The 23,107-nt window shown below is 36.5% G+C and overlaps 1 protein-coding gene across 7 annotated transcripts in view; it reads left to right on the top strand.

Annotated features, from left to right (window-relative positions):
* The window catches only part of KIF16B (kinesin family member 16B), a 137,111-nt gene that overhangs the window by 47,987 nt on the left and 66,017 nt on the right, over positions 1 to 23,107 (top strand). For all 7 annotated transcript variants that reach the window (XM_085054053.1, XM_085054052.1, XM_085054055.1 and 4 more), the window contains 5 exons: positions 11,556 to 11,675; positions 12,222 to 12,273; positions 13,448 to 13,585; positions 16,875 to 16,957; positions 17,148 to 17,236. In XM_085054053.1, the coding sequence (XP_084910179.1) occupies positions 11,556 to 11,675; positions 12,222 to 12,273; positions 13,448 to 13,585; positions 16,875 to 16,957; positions 17,148 to 17,236 (482 nt within the window). The remainder of the gene's footprint in view (positions 1 to 11,555; positions 11,676 to 12,221; positions 12,274 to 13,447; positions 13,586 to 16,874; positions 16,958 to 17,147; positions 17,237 to 23,107) is intronic.

Raw genomic sequence — 23,107 nt, 5'->3', positions numbered from 1 at the left:
GTCCAGGATAGTCCCAAACGTAACTTTGGCATGTGCACGAAGTGTAAAGCATACACCTCCACTGATGGTGTGTTCTGTATCTCCTCTTCTCTTTGCTTTGCACCCAAATAACACATATTACCTTTTAGGCTAGCGATTCAAAACTTACTTTGTTACTCTAGAAGCCATACCATACCTGTGTCAAGCGGAAGTAAAACATGGGATAGAAATTTGATGTTGTATATGCAGGTTTTTTTAAAAACCAAAAAAAACTTTTTAAACAGACACCCACTAAGAAGAAGAGCACCTTCACTGATACAATACAGTTTTTCTAGTTGGTCCACAGAAATATTGCTTTATTATGCAGATTTTTTTCTTCTGGTACACTTAGATATTTTTCCTTCTGAGAATGAAAATGTTACTGAGACATAATATAGAGAATACTGAACCCTGACAGTCTGATGTAATTTAATACCTTTCTCTTTCCACAACAATCTTCCCAGAAGGAAATAAAAATGTCTTATCAGCAGTGATTGACTCATCCAATAAGAGTCTTGTTAAAGAGAGTGCAGTTCAGTTTTAAGTTTTATTTGTTGGAGGGTAATGTGCTGGTATTTCAGGTTATCCCTATTTTAGGTACTGAAGTATCAGTTACTGCTTGAAAGTATTTTAGCTGTTTACTTCCCATTTGTTTTGAAGTGGATTTGGCTGTATAAATATCTTAAAAACACTGGGTTTAGACATAATTCTATGGAGCACTTTCCCAAGCACAACTTCCTTCTGTGTGAAAGAAGCCTCATTGTTGTGCAGGAACTTTTTCTGCAAAAGACTTGTGGTTTCAGGCAGCTCTGGCCTAGTAATAGTTCATCCATGAATATCAGAGTTTCTATGTGTGGAGTTTTTGCCCTTGTGTAAATACAGAAGACATAATTAAGCCTAATTAATCCACAGCAGACCAGAGAAGGACTTAATCATCTTCAAAATGTCAACTTCTGTAGAACTTTTTGTTAAATATTCACATTGAATTTCTTTCAAAGTCCTATGTGCAGCATCCGGAAAAACTGTTGCTGAAGGATTTGTACTGAATCTGTTTAATTAAATCAGATTTTCTCTGTGGTGCATGTCTGTTAAAAAGTATCTTCCTGCACAAGCACTGCTCTAAACCCTTGATTGTTAAAGGTTGTAAGTTTGTTTTTGTTTCCAACTATTTTTCATTGCACCTTGCTATTCTTATTTTGTTGCTGTGTTCACAGAGCATAAGGAAACAAATCTGAGATGGGTTATATTTCAAAACATAAACAACAGCATTTCAATTTCTTTGCAGTAATTCAAAGGTGCTCAGACCTTTGATTATCTGAAGAAGCAGTTTGATGCTATAAGGAGTGAAATTGGTTTATTACCTGCCTTTGGAAGCTTCTTAGCATCTTCCTTCATTTGCATTCCTGAGCCTCAGGCTACAGTATCAGACTTGGATTTTGGACTGGCAAATGACATGGTCAGCACAAGGGTTTGACAAGGTGATGGACTGGGCTCTGAGCAGCCTGGTCTAGTTGCAGGTGGCCTCTAAAGGGTCCCTTTCAACCCAAACCCTTCTGTGATAATAGGTCCAAAAAACTGCTGACATGAGCCATGAAAAGAACCTGTTTGAGTCTTCTGAAAAGTGATGTAGTGTTTTTTTTCCAGTTGAATGTGGAGATGCTTGTTTTCAAGAATAATTTCTGGTCAAGGGAAACAATTCAAAATGCCATCTTCCAGGCATCATACAAAGCTTGATTGCTCTAAGGAGCAAGATAAGCTATCCAGAAACTTAAAATAAAAAAAAAAATCAGGGTACCTGATTGTGCGTTATGTTTTGCATGAAGGAATAGCATGTCCATAGTTGTCTGGGCTGTTTGCTTTTTTTTTGGTTTTTTTGTTTGCTTTTTTGTGTTTCCCCCACCTCCCAGTGGAATTCACCTGTCATTTGTGTTTCTGCAGCTTCTGTGGTGACAGCTTTTTAATGAGAACTCAGAAAAGTAGAGTTTGGAATATTAATATGCCAGTTGATCTGCAGTATGTGTTAATTTAGTAGTTATGTGCTGCAGGGATACTCTGAATTTTGGGGAAAACACTAGATATTATGCTCAGGCACACTGTCACATAACCAAGAATTTTCTGTGAGAAAGAAGAAGAGCATATAGTTGCAGTTTTCTGGTGTTCATTTGAGTTGTTAATTGGCCCTCACAGAAAAGCACAGATCCATTTGTCATTTTGGTTGCATATCCCAACTTTGCAAGGAAAGCTTTTTCTGTTGAGAAGTGCAGCTGATAATGTGGTAAACATGAAGTCACACTTTTGAGTGGCTGAAATGCAGATGTTTGAAATGCCCAGCTGATTTACAGTAGTCCACCTGCCATTTGCCTCTGCTAAAAGTCTTTAATTATGTGATCACATTGCTGTCTTTTATTATTTCTTTCTCTGGTTTCAGTCAATGGAAAGGTGGCTGCAAAATCCAGCATGGACTGTGGAGGGAAGGAGGCCATAGTCTGATTAACCTTGATGGGTTCCAGACTTACAGTCATGGATAGGGAGCATAACAGAAAGGCAGAGGAGGATTTTAAGGTTAAAGATTCTATTAACCCATGGAAATTGTATCTTACTGTATCCCTAACCTAGGGAAATTTGACAGGCTTTTCTCCTGATGAATTTTCTTTTGGCCATTTTCCTTTAAATTTGCTCGTCTCTTAAGACCTAAATTGATTAGCTGAACTTAAGACAGTCATTATTACTCTTAATTGAAATATGCCTGGGAGAGCATTTGGTTATATTTGGTTTTATGTTTAAATCTCTGTAGTTTTGTCTAGGTATAAGCTGCTTTAGACAGGAAATCTAAATTTTTCTCTATTATTAAAAGAACATATTTAAAAATTTAATGCCATCTATTGCTTTTGGTAAAGCAGTATCAAAGTTTGTCCTGATTTCAACAAGTAGCTATTGTTTACCAGTGATGTTGTTGGTCTTAATACACCTGTCAGCTTGTTTTCATCATGGAAAGATCTGTTGTACATGTTAAATTCAAGGTTACTTTGGTGTCCCATAGTCCTTGTTGGCAGCATTTTTGAAAGAGACTTCTAGTGTTCTCCTGATAGTTTATTATAATGAAGCTTTTAAATGAGTATTTGAAACATCTAGTCTGCTTTTTGTTCAAGTGGTTAGTTTTAAACCCATTGTGAGGTCTTATTTAACTTCTGAAAATATCAAACTTGGTGTCTTGGATGCCTCAAAGGCTAAGGATTGAAAGAGGGGATTTGCCCTCCATCTGTTCTGGCTGGTGATATTCTCTTGCCAGTTATTAAGTGACTGAAAAGTATTCTATTGTATGCCATGTCAGTGCATTAATCCTTTATTTTGAGGTTGTTTACATAGTGGAATGAATCAGCATTTGCACACTCATGTTTTCAAATCTCAGTAAAGTTATAACAACATAAAGCTTTTCCACTGAAGAAGAAAAGCTTGCCTCATTTCTTACATTATGTAAATATAACAAAAGCCATACCTCCTTTGGACACTGCGACTTCCTTTCTTATTGTTTGATATTAGCTGACAAAAACCCTGAAGGTTTTTCTCAGAATGCAAAATGTGGCAGCTATCCAAGTTAAGGTTCAGATCAATTAGCAAAATGCAAAGGTCAGTGCTTGCTTCTTGTGCTTTGGGTAGATTGCTTTGCATTTTTTCCCTAAAAGTGCAGCAGGTTTGCATCTTTCAGGGAAGCCTTATTTTATGTTATCAGTTGGTAAAGCTGTGCTGGTTTCCTCTCATTGACTTACTGGGCCATAAATTTTAAAAATACTCAAATGTGGCAAAACTGCAATCTGCCAAGAATGCCATAATATATTGTAGTTTAGATTACATTGTACAGTGCAAGAGATTCCTCCCTTCTCAATTTTCCCATTCAGTTTTTGCTGAACGTACAAAAGAAAGTGATGGGAACTTTACCCTTCAGTCAGTGTTTGGGATGTCTGTCTTGGCTATGAAATATAATTTCAGGGTTCTTGTTTTTTTATTAGATATGATAATTCTTTTGACCTTGGTTTTAGGGATTGGTGCTAAGATTATAGATATCTCAGTACAGGTTGCTTTTATTTATTTTTAAAGTACACTTCCCTTTGATTCACATGGTACCTATTTCCCATGACTATATTTTTGTATTTATACTCTTGTCATCTTGTCCTTTCCCCTTATGTTATGTTTATCCTTTTTTTCAACCTACCTTTTTAAAGGGTCTGTGATCTTGTTTGGCATCTATACATGTGATTCATTATTGTGTATATTTAAAATTGAGGTCCTTCTATTATAATTACAGCTGAAACAGTTGTTGTCCCCTTATGTTGTTCTTTAAAGCAAATTAATTACTGTATTGGGCTATTGCAAGTTACATTGAATTTTTCATTTTTATTTCATTGTTGAAATTGTGAAATGAACTGTAGTTTCATTATACATAATTAAAGGACATGGGCTTTTCCTGGGTCTCTTCTGGCTTTCAATGGTTTTACTAGAAATGCTTCAATTTAGAGAATTCACCCCAGTTGACAGTATACTATGTATAATTATACAGTTTTTATATCTGTATTTTTATATGCTTTTCTTGTGTGGTATTAATGACAGAATTGGAATATATTTTTAGATGAGATATGTTTCACTGGAATTCGAATTAAGGGGTGATGTTTTCCTAAGAAAAGTTCAGTTTCCCCAGCTGAGTTTACCTGCTCTACAAAAGGATATCAACAATCCTAGCCACTTTATGATGAACAACCAGCGGCTAATGCTATTTGTGCCAGCTTAAAGCACCAATTATTTTGTGCTTTGGGTTCACAAAATTTTTGATTTTTGTCAGTGCCCTTTATCCTGTCTTTTTGTGACATCCTCAAATGTTTTCTTTGAGATCAAATAGAATATATTTTTTGTGATTTTGACCTTTTAATAGTCCTTTAATTTGCATTGAAAACATCACGTAAGTGACAACTTGTATTTGCTGTAACTGACCTAGTAAAACTAGCATATTATGTCTGGGAAAGAAGGTAAGGTGATTATACCTTCATCAATTTCCAGAAAAGTAATTATAAACTGTGTTCTCAAAATAAAATGAATGAAAAATAATCTGCTAAAACGTTATCTGGTGGAACTAAGTATTTAAAGCTAAATGCAAATGTTAAATTCAGAGCTATTACTCTGACTTACATTTGTTGTGCTGAAGGGAATTGTGGAAGCACTCAAAAACTTGACTGATACTGCCTTCTGAATGGCTTATATTTGCTGGACTGATGATGAAACTTTAATTTGAAAGGAATTGTTTTCTTGAGAAGACTTCTTTGAAATGGTGTCTTTCTTTCTACCACGTCTTTCAAAATCATAGTCATAACTCCCTGTAAATCTCTTGGGTTTTAAATAGTAATTTTCTATTTGATTAATATTTGCCATGTCTGTAGTCTGTGATATTTTCTTGAGACTGTGATTTTTTCTGGCTGGTCTGGTTTGTCTGCTCAGTGTGTGCTGAATCTGGTTCTGTCCATCAGTGATCCCCTTTAGAAACAGTGTGGGACTGGTTCTCATCCTGGTGGATATTGCTGGAGCATTTGTCCATGGGACATACAGGAAACGATTTCCTTATTTATGTAGTGTGGAGAGAAGAATTGAAATACAACAAAAATGCTTATACAGAGGATGTGATGGGAGCAGTGGTACTGGGATGGGAGGGACGTTTGTAGCTGGAGGGGTTTTGAGGAGGTGGAACTGGAGCACATAATAGGACTTGATCAAGTTTAATGGTTTCTTTAAATGTGTTAACTGGTGAAGTTTGCTGATAGTATAGCTAATTTGTCTAGCAGAGCATCTGACAGAGTATTGGGCGAGTCTAAGGATAACAGAAGGGCGGTTGATGGTAAATTGTTTACAATGCAAAGGACTTAATACACTGTGGAAGAGGAGGGGAATAGCATGAGACTTTACTGTCATGAAATAGTACATCTGCATGAAAGGCACATGAATGTGGAAGGATCAGACAGATATTGTGTGTAGTGAGTGGAAAAGAGGGATGTACAGTGTGCTGGCAAAATTGTATATACCCTGGGAACATGGCATGGCAGTCTCAAGGAAGATGACCTTGAGAAAGGATGTGCTGAATGCTGGGGTATGGTGAGCCTGGTCATCTCCTGGGGGGAAATGCTTGGAGTTTGGCCTGATATAACCACAGTAATGAGAGTGATTACCACTGCTGCCACTATCAATGAACAAAGTCTGGAGAAAGAAAATAATTACTTCAGCTGAATACAGTCAATAGGGATGCAAAGTGCAGGAGTATAAACTGGCTCTTACCAAGTTCAGACCAAATAGTTGAAATATATTTTACATGATATATTATATTTTACATTATATAATGGGTCAGAGCCTGAGTGTAATCTATAAAATTACTTGTTATGGTGTTCGGGCAGAGCACTTGTGACACAGGAGGTCACTTTTCAGTTGTTTCTTCTCAGGTAGGAGAAACATTGCTGGCATTTCAAGCAGAGGTAAAAATTCCTCAAGTTTTCCTTGAATTACAGAACTAATCAAGTCAGCTTTCTTATGTTTTGTGGAGCTCACTGGCAGCCTTCCTAATTTTTTGCTACACTTGCCTATTAATACTGTGAGTGCAACTTCAATAGTTGGCTGTCATCTCTATAAATATAATAATTAGCATGCAATGCAGTTGAAAATTCAGAGGAGTAGTCAATCTGTTTATGTAGCACTTTGAGAAGAATTAAATCAAGAATTACTCAGATAATTTATGTAAATAGAAACAGAGGTCTGTCTGCAGTATATTTCTCTTATATCCTGCTATTTTTAATCCATTCAAAGCCTATATTAGGACTGTACTACCCAAATGATGGGAATAAGCTCTGTGTAGGTGAGTTATGGTTTATTCAGCTGTACTCAGTTTTGGAGTATAAAACAGGGCAAGCAGACAGCAATCCTTCTCCAGAAAACTCCCCATGCTTTCTGTGTCTGTGATTCTTCAAGTTAGGGAACGCTGGGCAATGGATGCCCTGTGCCTTTGTCCACAAGTACCTCTTTTCCTTTTCTTACCTTTTTTCCAGGTCATTTCTTGCAGCCTTATAAATTACTGGTGTCCACGGTGTCCTTCAATTTAACAGCAAGGGGTTGCTTTTTGGTTTTGAACTGATGATCCATTTTCTTTTCTACTTCGTGATATAAGAAGCAGCAAGTGAGCACTACTTGTTTGGGAATATCCCCCCTTGGATTTTGTACACATTCATCAGAGTCGTGCCCTGTACTTATGTCTCATTTTCTTTTTTCTTGGACGGATTAGCTCTGGAAGCTCTACCAGCGTAGCCCTGTTAGAGCACATGAGTATGAACTGGGTTTGAAGTGGGTTTGCTCATATTGCTGTATATTCTTGGCCTGTAATCCACTAGTACAGCCCTCAGCTTCCTGTGTTTGTCCAGAACCTCTGCAATGGAGCTGTGGTTTTAAGTCAGCTAATCTGCAGCTCTGTGATGGAGGAGATTTCCAGCTTCAGTGAGAGAAGTTTTGGATTTTCACCTATGCTGATTACGGCGTGGCTAGCTGAGGCTGCTTCACCCAAATTTCCTCTCTCTGTTTACATAGTCTCTTTAATCCCATGTATCTGCTGGGTTTAAAAATCCACTTCTTCAGGAGCTTTTGAATTCTGAACACCGTGGAATATTTTGTTCTCTAGGTACAAAACATTTGCTTCCAGTGATTTAAAGGAAATGTAAAGTGTACTGAATATGTAACTGGAGGAAAACCAATTAAGAATTAAGAACTTCCCTTGTGAGCAGTTTACATATGTGTGAGCAGTCTATACATTTTATAGAGGGCTTAATGTTAGTGCTGGGCCACTGAGTATCATCAGACATTTTTGTGAACTCGGGATTATAATAGCATATTTTCAATAAAATCAAGTGCACCCAAAGTACCTGTTAGAATTTTCTCATATATAATCTGGTTAAATATTAATGCAGAGACTTTTGCCATTGCACTGTTTTGCACGTAATTTCTTTAATTTGATATCACGTGGGTTTTTTGTATAATTTGAATGTAGAAATCTGAACATTATGCTGGCTAAGTAAATAGTAATATTTTACTAAAAGTGTCTGCACAATGTATTCTCAGGGCTGTGTGCTAGCAGCTATCTGTTCAATATTTAAATAAAAGAATAGGCATTTTTGCATTGGAAAGCGTGACAAAAATGGAACTCTTCTGAGAGGTTCTGTTCATTGCAGTGCACTAATTACATGTATTCTGTAATATGTGCTGGGAGAGTAGCAACATAATGTTTCCTTCTACTAGTAGATTGATCAAGGATTGTTGGAAATGCCTTTCTGACCTACTTTCTTTTTAAATTTGATTCAATATCTCACTGGCAAAAACAAGTAAAGCTGTGTGTTTCTGGTTTTGTGTGTGCATTTAAAGAAATCCATTTGAAGACATCCTGTGTGTCACAGGGGTGTTCTTTAGAATGGGTGGTTGTATATGATGATGACTAACTCTTCAGCTCAAGTAAGTATTTTAGTCAAAGATTTTGTTCTTAAACTACCAGATCATATCTCAGTTCAGAGGTACCACTGCATCAGTTAATACAGTAAACTTAATACATCAGTGCCGAAGAAATGTGATTTCACAAAAGCTTTTATATCTCTCACAGAAATCTTAATGAATTTACTGTATCAGGATAATTATGACAGCCAAGTCAGAGCTTAATTCAAAGTGCCCAGAATTTAAATACACAATATAATCCATTTATTTTAACTTTTACTTAAGGAAGTGTTTTTTGTATACTGACTCAGCATTATTTTCTGAGTTTCTGCTTTTCAAGCGAGTCTATTTGATCTAGTAGCTCCCAAAGAAGAAAACCCTTTTTTGCTCCCAGCACAGTAGCCACTTCTATCAACCCGAGTGCTCCTTTGTGGATAATACTTGACTTGCTTTATTTCCCACAGCCTGTGAGCACATCTTAAATACTGAAGGAGTATGTATGTGTACACTTTTCTGTTCAAGGATAATTCAAGCTAAGGTGCATGTGGGTACATTCAGCTTTCTTAAACTGCACCTTGAGATTTCCATAAATTTTCTGAATTACTAATTTTTAATAGGGACAGCAACCTTTCATGCTCTTGCCATTTGATTTATGGATTCACCGCTTCTTAAAATTATGTTGCACAAATGAAAGTGAATCAAATAGTGGATTAAATCTAATAATTTCTCTGTCTTGTAATAGCTTACAGACCTTCATTTTAATTCAAAACAGGTCTGTCCCTCTTCAGAGACATCCTTCCTATGCTGTCAAGGATGAAAGAGGGACAATTTGACTTTTTCTTTTGGGCCTTTTTCTTTTCTTTCTCTCACTATTAGAGAACAGAATAATAAAGATCTATGGTTGGTGATGTTTCTGTGATTTCATTTTGGGGCAAAAGTGCACAGTTTGGCATTTGGAGGCATCCTTGTAGAAGCTTTTGAATTTGGAGTTAAATTTTAGGCCAAGCGATTAAAGTTTAGGAGTTACTTCAGGTATCTGATCAAGATTCAGGATTTTTTAGTAAATTGTATCTGAGGATAAAAGCTAATTTACAAGCTTCATTAACAGGATGCATTCTGTGTGTGAATAGTAGTTGTTTGCAAAACATGACTTTAGAAACTCAATTAATTTATGTTCTTGAATTTTAGATCTGAATAAAAGAGCAAGCCATCTGTTTTGAATCACAATTTTACATTATTTATTTCTGATTATAGTAAAAATGTTTTGAATATTAAAAGACTGGAAAATGAAGAATCATATTGTTTCTTTATTCTTAATTATTTGTGAGGTATTTTTCTCACTGAGTAATAATTTCTTTGTCTCCTGGGATGCTTGTTTTTTCCTCTGTCAGGGATGCTAGCAAATGCTTTGTTGTGCTGGGGAAAAAATATTCAGCTTTTAATATTTTATCAATTCCATTGAGCTGAAAGTGCCAGCAGTAACTGGTCACCAGTCCTCAGGGTCTTGTTTTCATCTTTATCATATGGGAACATGATAAATTATGTACAATAGTAGATGCTACTCAATAAATATCTAATATGTGATAGGTATTTTTGACTGAAATTACTTTTTGGCTTGAACAATTAGTTAAGCTGTATTTTTTAGGTTTATGATGTGACTCTTTTATAATATCAAGGAATATTTGAGTGCATTTTGAATGTCAGAGCTGCACAGGAATCACAGCTACTTTCTTTTTTTCTGAATGCTGGAGAACTTTTTAATTCATCCATGACCAGAGTAAGACTTCGCAGTTTTGTTTTGCAGAGTCTTGTATGTTGTGTTATCATCTCATTTTGTCCAGATGTATCCATACTTGGAATTTTTTAGACAGTGTCAATATTGACAATGTTTTGTACTGTGCAGGGAAATGAGATTTTACATCTGTTTTCTTCCTTTAGACTTGCAAGTTGTGGTACTTGGGAAAATACATATAACAATCTACCTGTTGTTTTTTCTTACAAAGAGTGTGATGCTTTTTTGGCTCTGGAGAAGCATTTTGATGTCTTGGAAAAGGAGTCATGCAGCTGTCAGAAAACTTACTTTCCATTTTTACTAGCACCATGAGAAAACTATACTCCTTGTAATACACAGAAGCAGTACTTGCTGACATTGCCTCTGCTTCATGGATTGTCAGGGCTTAGCTCTTTTACATAGAAAAACACATTTGTTTTGAAATGTGGTGTGTGTTGTGTGCACAGTCACAATCTCTGTTGTTGCTATCTTCCAGGCCTAGAAGCCAGTAGGATTTTGTTTCAACTTGAAAATTACTAAATACTAAGACTTACTTGAAAGCTATAATTAAGTTTTTATTTAATGCATAGACTGTTGTGTACTACATCACACCTCCATCAGCCTTTATCTAAGGTTGAAGTCTTCTACTTGCAGTCTTGCTGAATGATGCTTCAGCCTATGGATGGCTGTACAATACAGCCCAAAGGAATTTTGAAGAGTTCAGATTATGTGCTGTGAATATTTCTTACATTTATTTACTACTGGCAATGCTCCTCTTACATTACATGGTATTTTAACTGCTTGGGTTTACTGAGTTGTCAGGTGTCTGGGGTTTTTACTGTGCAAGGTTCATCTTATTTAAAGGACTGCTGAAGAGTTTTCAGTTTTCTGTTCTTTAGCTGTACTGAATTCTGAGGGGTTTTTAATTCTCTTTACCATTATGAAAGATGGCACATAGCTCACATAGCTTGCTTTTACACAACGTTGCTTCATTACACTCTTCATTGATATTCCTTATCTGGTGTAATTCAGCTGTTTGTCTGTTGGTTTACTTCAAATGATACCTTCACAGATTTCCTCAAGAGCAAGCTTGGAATGCTTAACAGAAGTAAAGAAGTCATGTTTAAAATGTAAAACTAAAAACTTCTAAAAAATTGCTCTTTCTTGGTGTGATATTACAGAGAAGAAGTTACAATAAATGTGGTTTAGAAGGAGATAGAAGAGGGGTATTTCTTGCACATTGTAACAAATAGACTTTTGTCTTTTATAGGAACGAACCTTGGCTCTGAGGAAAGAAGGGATAGGTGTTGTGTTAGATTCTGAACTGCCTCATCTCATTGGCATTGATGATGATCTTCTCAGTACTGGTATCATCTTGTACCACTTGAAGGTAAATACACATCTGTGTTTCCATAGCCTTTATATGCCTCGTGATTTTTTTCAGCAGAAAAATTGTAGTATTGATTTGCTTTCTAAATATACTGCTTATTATGTTACTATGGTGGGAAAAGCTCTTTATGCTCTTCTGCTGTACTAAGAATAGCTCTTAAGAGGTTGCAACTGATTAAATTGAAATATTAGGTTTATCTTGAGGGTCAACTGGTTAACCAGAGGTAGGTGTTTTGTATTTTTAGCAATGTGTGTTGATTTGTCATCACAAAGCTTGACCTTAAAATCCAAATCTAGTTTGTCTTAAAACTACAAAGGTGGTTCTGCACTGGACAGTTGAAACGTGAATTTGGTGAAATATTGTACAGTAAAGACTGTGAAAGCATTCTGAAAATGCTACCTGATTCCTTTTTTTCATATATGTTTAAATGTACATTTCATTCAGGTTACCCTGGGAAAGTGGGAGGATGAATTATATTCTTGTTGGGGAGATAGGGACTAGAAATACTGTTTGTTTCTAGAAATAATGTTTGTTTCTCTTAATTAGGAGGGCCAGACATATGTTGGCAGAGAGGATGCTATGACAGAACAGGATATTGGTATGGAATTTGGCAATTTTATATTCTTTCTTCTTCCAGTATCCTAATATATGAACTAAGCTTCGTGTGTTTTTTCCTCTTTTAGTTCGTTGTTCTGTGTTTTGTATATTTTAATTTTTAGAAAATCTGAAAGCTGAATTGCATGGGATTTGCTGCAAAGAGCATGACTTGTGGGCTTTAAGTATATAAATATTCTTGTTGCTAATTTATTTCTTGCTTATCTTGAAATAGCATCCTGTAAAAACACTGTCCTTTTTCACACAGCCCCTGTCACAGTTACTGCAAAATCATTCTCTTAACCTTTGTATAATGGTAGCGTTGTTACACTGTTATACCTAAGACAGTCTTTGGACTTCAGATTTGAGTTAAAAACAATTCTGAAAGTTGGTGAAAATCTACTGATTTTCCTGTTGATTTCTTACCAAAGCAACTAACTGCTAGATCTGGATTGTCCTGTTACTTAAGTTTCACGTAAGTTCCTGGAAGGCAATTTCATTAAGTAAATTGCATCCTTTAATTCTTGGGTGAGAGTCTGAGTCAAATAACTTAGTTTGGTGTATTTTCATGGGTCAAAAGTTGCCTGGATTTAAATTACTATGAAACTACCAAACTTGTGTTGTTTTGGGTTATTCAACAATACACATAATCATACATTATTTGAAGAAAAAAATGGGAAGTAGCATAACTGATTGATAAAAGCTCTGAATGTCACAGGACATTAGAACTTCCAGCCATCTTGCTTGTCTACAATGCCATATTATATTGTGTCTTTTCAGATTTAAGCATCATTGCCTTAAAGTCTGAGAGGTTTTATTATTTCCTGGTGAGACTGGTCAAAGAATCTCTCTTTACAAATACGTGAATTGTGCTTCTCTCTTTTTTATTGGAAAGAAAGGAGCATTTGCCAATCAGGACAGGAACAAAGCACAGGAATAAAGAGCATGATGCCAAAAAAATGCAAAACCAACCCAGTACACTTCTTTCCACTAGAATAGAACAGCAAATATTTAAGGCATGCAGGATGTGATAAAGGAAGGAAGAAAACATCCAGAATAAAGAAAAAATATACTCTCCGATGTGTAGTGCAATGTGTTCTTAATAAATTATTATTAGCATGTTAATGTTATTAGTTATTTAGGAGACTAATTATGTTATTTTATTTCTTTGTGTTTAGTTCTTCATGGCCTTGATTTGGAAAGTGAGCATTGCATCTTTGAAAATCTCAATGGTACTGTGAACCTCATCCCACTGAATGGAGCGCAGTGTTCTGTGAATGGTATTCAGGTTACAGAGCCCACACACCTCAACCAAGGTATTACCTAGCCTAATGTCATTTTTCATGCAGCCTCTTTGCATCTTCCTGGAAACAGCACTGAAAAAATCTGTGTGTATATTAAGAGGTTATTGTTTAATTAGTTTTAATTTCATGTCTTCTCAACTACAGTCCGAAACCACCAGGAAAGATAAGGTGTTTTTGTTGTCAAGGAATTGCCATGTGGTGAAAAGAGAAATCTTTATTAATTTCAACCACTTCATAAACTTGGTTGTAATTTGATAATTACCCTTTGATTTTGTTTATTTTTATCCAAAGTGAACTCCATGCCCAATTGCTTACATTGCTGTAATGTTAAGAAAAAGAATATAGATCTCTACAGGATTAAAATAATTATTTTAATTATTAGATTAGAGACACCCCTGCCCCACTCCTCAAGTTTCAGGTCAGTCCTACTTGATGCTGTTGCCAAATGCTCTTGTTCAGCAGGAGGTTGAGCTGGAGTATCTGTTTGCTGCAACTGTAGGAAATAACCAAAAGGGGGAGGCTAACCCTTAGGGAGGAAGTTTAGAGAATTACAATTTTAATATAAAAGCTTTAAAATCTGGAAATGAAAAAGCAGCTGGGACACTGGGAACAAAGGTGTATTGTGTTGGCCTGGAAAGGACTGACTGACAAGTGAGCTGGTGAATGGTGCAGCAGAGCTTCAGGATGTTTTATCTTCCAGGAGCACTTAGAATATCTTCCCATTCAACAAGGAGTTGAAAAAGACCTGTTTAGGAGTGAGGCTGTGGCTCAGCTGAGCTGCTGGAAAACAATCTCACTTTACTTCCCTGAGAAGAAGCTTTTGGAGTTAGCTTAGCTTAGCAAAGGAGGAATGCAGTGTTAAACAAGGGGAGTCTTGCATCCTTTCCGAATGCTGACAAATGCTTCTAAAGGCTGCTTGCAGAAAATAAGTTTTAGTAGAGAAAGGGAACATTGACTTATTTTTTTTTTTGAGTGCTTATTTCTTAATGCAAAACAAGAGGCATATGTGCTTGTTTCTATTACAGATAGGGGGAAAAAAAGCCAAACCACCTTGGTTTTAGGTTTTCATAAATCCATGCATAAATTGTTAACAACAGAAACATTGACATTAATAGTAAATAACACTGTAAACAATAAAAATTGAGTTGTGATGAATCATCTTTACTTTATCCTGCTGCATTTTAAAGGCAGAAAATGTTCAGCATGCCTCAGAAGAAAGCAGGAGTTTGGATGCTATTTGCCTCTTTCAGATGCATGTTACAAGTTGATTTTTGAACTGCTAGAAGTGGAAACGTGACTTTTTCTTCCTCACAGATTTCTTTAGACAGAAGTTTGCAACTCAAAGGGGAAGGGGTTGCCCAGGGTTACTAAATTATAAATAAATAAATTATAAATAAATTTATAATACTAAATGAAATAAATAAACTGACCTTCTGTGTGTGAGCAGACTGAGTCTGAGAGGAAGGTGGCAACTATGACATTAGGTGTGCAAAACTGATGAAATCACTAGTTTAAGGACTCCTGTGGAATCCATGTATCCCAGCTGTGTTAGCATTTAGCCTCACAGCATGAAGTGCCAGCGTCCTTGAAATACCCACTTTTAGGTAATGCTGATTAACTGCTGCTACATATCAATGTTTCTGTTAATCATTAATATCTGTTCATTTGAAAATGTGTTAAAATTTTAGACCACCATGGAGTTTAAAAAAAATAAGAGGCATGGTAATTAATTGCCATTTCCTTCTATGGATTTCTTCCATCATTTGCAAATTCTGGCTAATGTGGCATTTTTGTAAATGTAACTGAACTACAATATTTTTTTACTCTTAAGAACATACGGTGGGATTTCTAAAGGTAACTGAGTTAATATTCACAATTAATGTTTGTCCTTTACCTTAAATATATCCTCACCTTAGAATAAATAAGTTTTCAAGGTTTTGGGCCAAATTGGCAACCCTTCTGTACTTAAAAGAGAAATATAGGAGTTATTCAAATGACTCATCATTTAGGACTGACTCTCATGTGCTTCCTGTTAAGTCTGTCTCTCCTATCTTCCTTTAAATTTTTGAAGTTAGGGATACATATCTGTAACTATTACTTCTGAAAATTTAACTAATTTATTTAAGTTACTTCCACCTAGGGAAGTGGTCACAAATGTTTCCAATCAATTATTTTTATCTTCACTTGAAATTAATGAAAGGAATTTCATACAGATTAATGAAAGGTAATTCTTTTTGAGATTAGACTAAGGTAAACTGCAGATGTGATCCAGAATTGAGGTGCTACATAGACAGCAAGAAGCTACTGTAGTGCTTTTTGCCATTTTTTTGCTAAGACTGGATAACCTAATTTGAGTCAATATCCCTAATTAATCTGATTTTAAGAGAAGCATTCCTATCTAAGGACAGCATTTCATTATCAGATGGTAAGAATTTGTAGTGATCAGTTTAAGTAGAGTTTTTTCATCCTGTGAGCATAATGGAGTCCTTTTTCTTTTAAAAAATGCTTCGTACTGACTGGCAGATAAGTGCTTGGTTCTGAGGTGGTGAACTTGGAAGACATCCATGTTATGACAGTAGGGAGACATCACTGACAATATACTTCTTAGTAGGGAAGTATTAATCTTGGTACCATTGTCTTTAAAATGTGTTAAGGATTGCTCAGAATCCCATTATTTGTGACCTATACCTTAACTGATTAAATACCATAACAGATGTGCATTGAGCAATATGAATTTTTCAAGGTTCTTCCCTCAGAAAATAGCTGTTGGGTGCTTTGAGTGGCAATAAACTTCAGTGTTCTCCAAGGAGAAGAAAAATGTGAGAGTGCAAATAATGGAGATCTGGAGCTTTCAGTGTAGTTGGAGTCCAACCTGACCAGTGATCAGTAGCGGATGGACAACTTTGTTCTTGGTCCCATTTATGGATGTTGCTGTTCAATCTGTAGCTACTGGTGACTTCCAAAGTAGCACTGTTAAAGATGTGTATAAATCAAATTGGGGCAGCTGCTTCCTCTCCCTATGTTTATTCTTTAACTGAGCTCCATAAACATGATTGATGTTTGTGTCAATCATATTCATGCAGCGTGTGAATATGTGGGTTTTCATTTAAGTAGGAAGAGGAAGGAATGCACTGTATGCCTCAGTTAAGGTAGCTGTGCCTGTGCATGGTTATACACTTGTCAAAATGTGTTTTCATTTTGTTCCTTCTTAATGGAAGTCTTTGCTTACATGTTGTGTGTCTGAAAAATTCCATGGTACTTTCAGCTGCAGAATGTTGTTAGTGTGTGTTTTTCTCATCAGGCGCTGTTATATTACTGGGAAGAACCAACATGTTTCGCTTTAACCACCCCAAAGAAGCTGCTAAGCTAAGGGAGAAAAGAAAGGTGAGATTAAATCAGTGTTTGGTGAATTTAAACGTTTTAACAATTTTATTTCTTATATAGGCATGTCTTGATTGTTGGATAATGCCTTTTTTCATTTGTTTCATGTACTTTAGTTAATATTTCATCAAAGTAGGAGTTTGTGAACACTTCATTACTTGTCTAATACATTTATTTTGTGGTCTGTTGTTAGAGTGGACTGCTATCTTCCTTCAGCTTGTCTATGACGGATCTTTCTAAATCTTGTGAGAACCTGTCAGCAGTTATGCTTTACAATCCAGGGTGAGTATATTCTAAAATACAGTTGTTACAATTCCAGTCATTCTTCATTTTATCTGTTTGAAATGTTCCAGAAGCATTATGACTAAAGCAGTTCAGCAAAAAAATGACATGGCAAATTTTATGTTTGTACTTTCTTCAGAATAACAAGTTAATGATTTTTCCTGAAAAAATGAATTTTGAACTGAAAATTAAGATTTCCTGAGTTTGTACAACACCAATACAAGCATAAAAAGGCTGAGAAATGCATGTCTCATGTTCTCTCTCAGTACCTCTGAGTAAATGGCCAAGTTAATTTATGGAAAAGAGTTTTAATATGCAGTTACAATGACATAGAATGCCTGTGGTAGAGAAGCTGCTTTTAATGATTTTTCCACTGTTCCTAAAGTGACTTACAGAGAATTGATGGAGTTTTGTTCTAATTTTTTTTCCATAGCTAGGGCCTGTGTTTTGAGTGTGAGATGAGGCACTTTAACCACCTATGTGCTTTTGAAAAAATGACTGTGAATTGAATGATAGCCTTGGAAAGTGCAGCTTTATTCCCAGGTTTTACTGCAGGGTTGTTCTTTGTCCATTGGAATTTAGTAATATTGGACAGGTAATAATAACTTCTAGTTAAATGATATCTGAAATAGGGGGAGTGTGTGTAATAACACTGCTTCAGATGTAACTGTTACTCTTCTGCGACTGAGCTACTTACAGAGGTCTCAAGATTGCCAACTGGTTGCTAATAAATTACATCTTATTTTCAGATAGAGATCATAAAGAAGATCAGAAAAAGCATAGTATACTTGCTTTCCTATTTCTACAGCTTTTCAAACAGTTCAATCTAAAAACTTACAGTGGCAGTTGCTAGTGATATGTTTTCTGTGAGCTGGGGAAAGTTCCTGGCTGTTGTTTGTTACCTCTGGTTATTGGTGAGCTATCCTGGGCTTTTCCCTGACTGATGATGTTGTTCCGCTGTAATATTGTTATATAATTGCATTATACTGGATAGTAGTGACCTTAACTCTGCAGTCAGCATAGAGTAGGACAGATTGTTTCAGCATTGCCTCCCTAGTCTCGCAGATTTACAGCAAAATATAATGGCATGGACAAGGCCCAGTTGAAGGTTTGCTTCATAATGATTTCCCAGCCCAAGAAGTCATACTGTCTTCAGATAATGCCAAATCTGTGCCTTACAGAAAGGATTTTTCCTGTAAACCTTACTTAAAAAAAGAAAGAGAGAGAGAGAGAGAGAGAGGGAGTGTCTGGAGAGTTACTTGATTGTCTGTGATAAAGCAGATTGCAAGTTCCTCTGCTTTTTTATTTTTTCCTAATCAGTTTGCATCTTGCTTTCCTGGAAATCAAACAGTGTGGATAATATTAGGTTGTCAATATATGCAGCAATTTTTTGAAACACTGCTATTTTTCCCATCTCACACATCCTGTGGCTCTTCCTTTCTTGGGTGTGGTTGTGAGACTACTATTGGTCTTGAAATTGAGACTAGGATTAGGTGAAAGACTCATGGTATTTCTGAATATTTCATGCCTGTCTTTTATTAAACTAGAAACTGTCAGCAGAGGGTTAATCATTGATATTCTTCTGGTAGTCTTAATTCAGTGAATATTTGTGAACTGTCTTGGAAGAATAGGTATTTTTTTCCTGCTTAATTTGTAAACACAAGAAAGGATTATGCTTAAGGCTCCTCATGCATAAGGAATGCAGGTCACTTGTTTGTGAGCAATAAAACATGTCTGAAGTTATTGTGTAGTCACTGAAAATATGTGTTTGTCTGAGTGAGGAAGCTTGTGGATCATAGAATCAATTGGGTTGGAAGGGACCTTTAAAAGTCACCTAGTTCCATCCTCCCCTGCCATCTTTGACTAGATCAGGTTGCTCAGAGCCCCATCCAGCCCGACCTTGAATGTTTACAGGCACCTCTCTGGGCATCCTGTCCCACCCTTACTGTAAAAAATTTCTTCCTTAAATTTATTCTGAATCTACCTTCTTTCAGTTTAAAACCTTTACCCCTTGTCCTCTTGCAGCAGCTCTGCTGCCAAATCTGCCCCCATCCCCATTCAAGTACTGCAAGGGTGAAGTGAGCTCTCCCTGGAGCCTTCTCTTCTCCAGGCTGAACAACCCCAGCTCTCAGCCTGTCAGCATAGGAATGGAGCTCAGCCCTCTGAGCATCTTGGTGTCCCTTGACTGGACTTGCTCCAGCAGTTCCATGCCCTTGCTGTGCTGGGACCCCAGAGCTGGGCACAGCACTCCAGGTGGGGTGTCACCCAAGCAGAGCTTTGGGGCAGAGCCACCTCCCTGGATTGCTACCCATACTGCTTTGGATGCAGCCCAGGACACATTTCATATCATCAAAGCCATGCCTAAGAGTACATGTGGTTCATCCACTATGGGGGTGGGTGTTGTGCTAACAGATCAGTGATTTAAAAAACCAAACACCTGTGTGTTCCCTTCTCCCTGAAAAAGAATGCCAAAAAACAACCCACCAAAAAACCCCAACCCTGCAAAAGACTCCCAACCTGAAAGGTTACTGTTCTGCTTATGTACTGCTGCAAAGGCAGGCTCTGAATGTTGCACTGCAGTTTAACTGAGCCCTATGAATCACTAGATGAAAGCACCTTCCATAATTGATACATCTTTATGGACAGTAATTTGGCAACAGCAGCTTTTCAGCTTAGGCTGAGGTACCCTGACAATTTAAAATTTATTTATGTTGATGCTAATGCTGTTTTTTTAAAACATCTCCCCCTTGTAACAGCACAGGAATTTTTCTGGTCATGTGGTGAGGTTGCCACGCAGTGGTATTGTGCAGAAAGTGTTATTTTAAGGGTAAGAGGGGGCTGGGATAAATGCAAGTTAAAGAAAAGAATATGGTTAAAATCAAGCAGACTCCAAACTCTCTACTTCTAGCTAAGAATGCTGCCAAACAAGTGCTAGAGGTTATTCTGAGTGGTGACTATGTTCATCCTGGATGAAACATTCAATGAATTATATCTCTTAATGTCAAAGGCAGGGTAATTGTACCCAAGAAGTGGGGTGGAGCATCTTGCATTCTGGCAAAGTGCCGAATGGAAAGGAATACCCTGCACTAAATCTAGTTTGTTGGGGATTTTTTGTGTGTTTGTTTTATGAGGAGCAATGCCATGACCCTTTCCTACAATAGATTGAGTATCATGATGTTATACTGCCCACCACTTTCCAATCTTGTGCAGGTCAAGATTCAGTCAAGATTCCCTTTGGGAATTTTTCTGTGCAGTTTTCGTTGCTGACTAGCATTCTGCCTATGGTTAATTATCCTTTTCAAGACTGCTTCTTCTTCCAGTTTCAGTATTGATAACCTAAAGATTAGCTAAATTTACAGTTTTTGTAGGTTGCAATAAAGATTCTGGTAAGATCTAGCATCTTTAGCAATCAATGGCAGAATAACCTGTGGGGTATTTATTACCCTCAGTTGTTGTGAATGCAACGATGGGTCTTATTTACTATATCTGCATATTTTCCATGTGAAAACCAGGATTATTGTTAATAGTCTTTTCAGATGGATGGTCTTTTCTTGTGAGTGTTTTTTTGTTTGGCTGTTGATTTTCCATACGTGGGAAACTTATCTCGTTGCATAAAATTTTGGCTTAATGTGCAAAATCCTTTATTCTGCTTCTTCCCAGTCTTTGTCTTTAATCTGGTGTCATGCAACACTGCTTCAGATAATAAGCTTTGGATAAAATAGAATTTTACATGTAGATTTATGCTGAAGATTTCATTTATGGACCTTTTCTTAGCTACGTGATACTATAACTGTAAAACTACTGATGAGAAACCTTGGTCTTGTCATGGGTTTAGTATGGGGGATTTGGTTTGTTTGTTTGTTTTTAAATAATCTGATAAATTGGTCTACTGAACAGCATTGTAACATCTCTGTAGTCCTGCCAGTACTCAGTCTTTCCTTACAGATGTAGTATCAGATTGCATATTTTGTGCTGTGTAAATTAAACTACTGCAGTGCTGTGCTTGTAGAACTGACTTCCTTTCTCTGCAGCTTATCTACACTGCTCTTATTACTAGATATGACACATTTTCCAGGAAAATGGTGTCTATTTAATTCAACACTGATCAGATTAAGTTCCTTTGTGGTAGATCTACAAAAGAAGAAAGAGTAGATTCTAGTCTTTAATATCTGTATGTTTCTTTTTAATTTCAAGCTAATATGCTCTTTTCTATTCACAATAGTGCTATTCACAATATAAATAAAGGGAATAGAGGTTGTGTGAAAAAGATTTTTATTAGGATAGACCAAACCAGAAAACATCAGTCTTGCATCTGTGCTTTGTAAAACTGACAGTGTTTTGCTATAGCCAGTGGTTTTAGTTTTTTTCTTTTGTGGTGCTGAGATTTTTTTTGTACTAGCTTTTTAAAGAAACAAGGTTACTGCAGTCAGGCCTTTCCTGCCTCCCCAGATTCTCTCCTGTTCTAAAATAACTTTGAGCCCACAGTGAGTTTGAAGCAAATATTCCAGTGGTCTCAAGAGTGATGAATTCCTAAATATATTAAGATAATAGGCAGCCAGCTAAGGAAGACAGGCATAATTCTTACCCCTGCAAAAGAAAGGCTGCAGTGTGAGCAGCTGAGAGAATGGAGACACTGTGAATAACCTCGTTGGAGAGCCTTCACTGGAGCTCAGACCATCTTAGGCACCTACAGGCAGCAATAACTCTTGTCATCATAGGAGTATTTAATGGTCTAAAATACCTTAAACATGCATTTTTAAAACACCTCAGTGTTGCCTTTGGAGGCTGCTGACTGGGGTGGTAATGATGATCCATTTTTTGGGGAAAAAGGCATTTTCACTGGAGAGAACCAGTTTTGCACAATTCATTCCTTTCTCCTGAACAACTTTTTGGTCACCTCCAGCTTCATTTCAGTGCAAGGCAAAACCAATTGTCATGATGCCACTGTTGAATGTATTAGGGATGATTCCTCAAAGAGAGAATCACAGTATTTTTAATCACTGATCTGTTTTTATACCAGACTGATTGTCATGATGGCTCATTTTCTTTGTATTCGATCTCAATCACAAGCTAATTACCATTTTTATGGTTATATAAAATATATCTGCCAAATTATGTGTTTTGTAGGACAGTCAAAACACCAAAAGGTTTTGCTCTGGGTTTTGCATGTTATGTTAGCCAATCAAATATTTTACTTGATTGTAGCTTAACCAAGCATGGGAATACACTCAAACTGTTCTTTGCCAACTGTCTTAAGCAAAGACTGTCTACTTCTGGCAGCACCCAAAGGAAACCTGCATTTCCACAAGCCAGAGCTGTATTCCCCATGGTCTGTATTGTTTCGGACTGAAGTAATTATGGCATTTTGTCAGCCAAGCCTTAGGTAAAAAGTGATAGCTAAAAGCTCTGAATTCCAGATAGCAGATCATAGCCAAAGGGAGAAATTTTGAGGTATAGCTTAAAAAAAAAAAAAGTTACATGGAAGCTCTGAATCCCTGGAGCTGGGTAGAAAAATCTGCATGGGCTAATCTCTAAGGAATTGTAGAAAACATTTTTAAAAATGAATTTGTGAGAAATGGGGAAAAATTAAATACGGAATTTGTTGAAGTAGTTGTTGTTGATTGTTGCAGCCATTGGAAAGATGCTTCTTGCACATGTAGGAATCAAAGTTCATTTCAATAGCTTTATAAATATTAGATTATTGGGGTACTGTTTGCATATTTCCAAGGGCAATTTCTTTTTGTTGTATGCATTTCTCTGACTTTAAAAAGAAATATTAAAAATGCCTTATTTCTGAAAACATATCTATGTAATTGTGGTCATGATGTCTTAAGCTGCAGTGTTAACTTGTCAACTTGATAATTAACTTGT

This window comes from Lichenostomus cassidix, chromosome 3, assembly GCF_008360975.1.
Source record: "Lichenostomus cassidix isolate B80296 chromosome 3, HeHo_3.0, whole genome shotgun sequence".
Taxonomy (NCBI): Eukaryota; Metazoa; Chordata; class Aves; order Passeriformes; family Meliphagidae; genus Lichenostomus; species Lichenostomus cassidix.
Note: the sequence above shows the minus strand (reverse complement) of the source record. Positions and strands in the feature narration are given on the sequence as shown.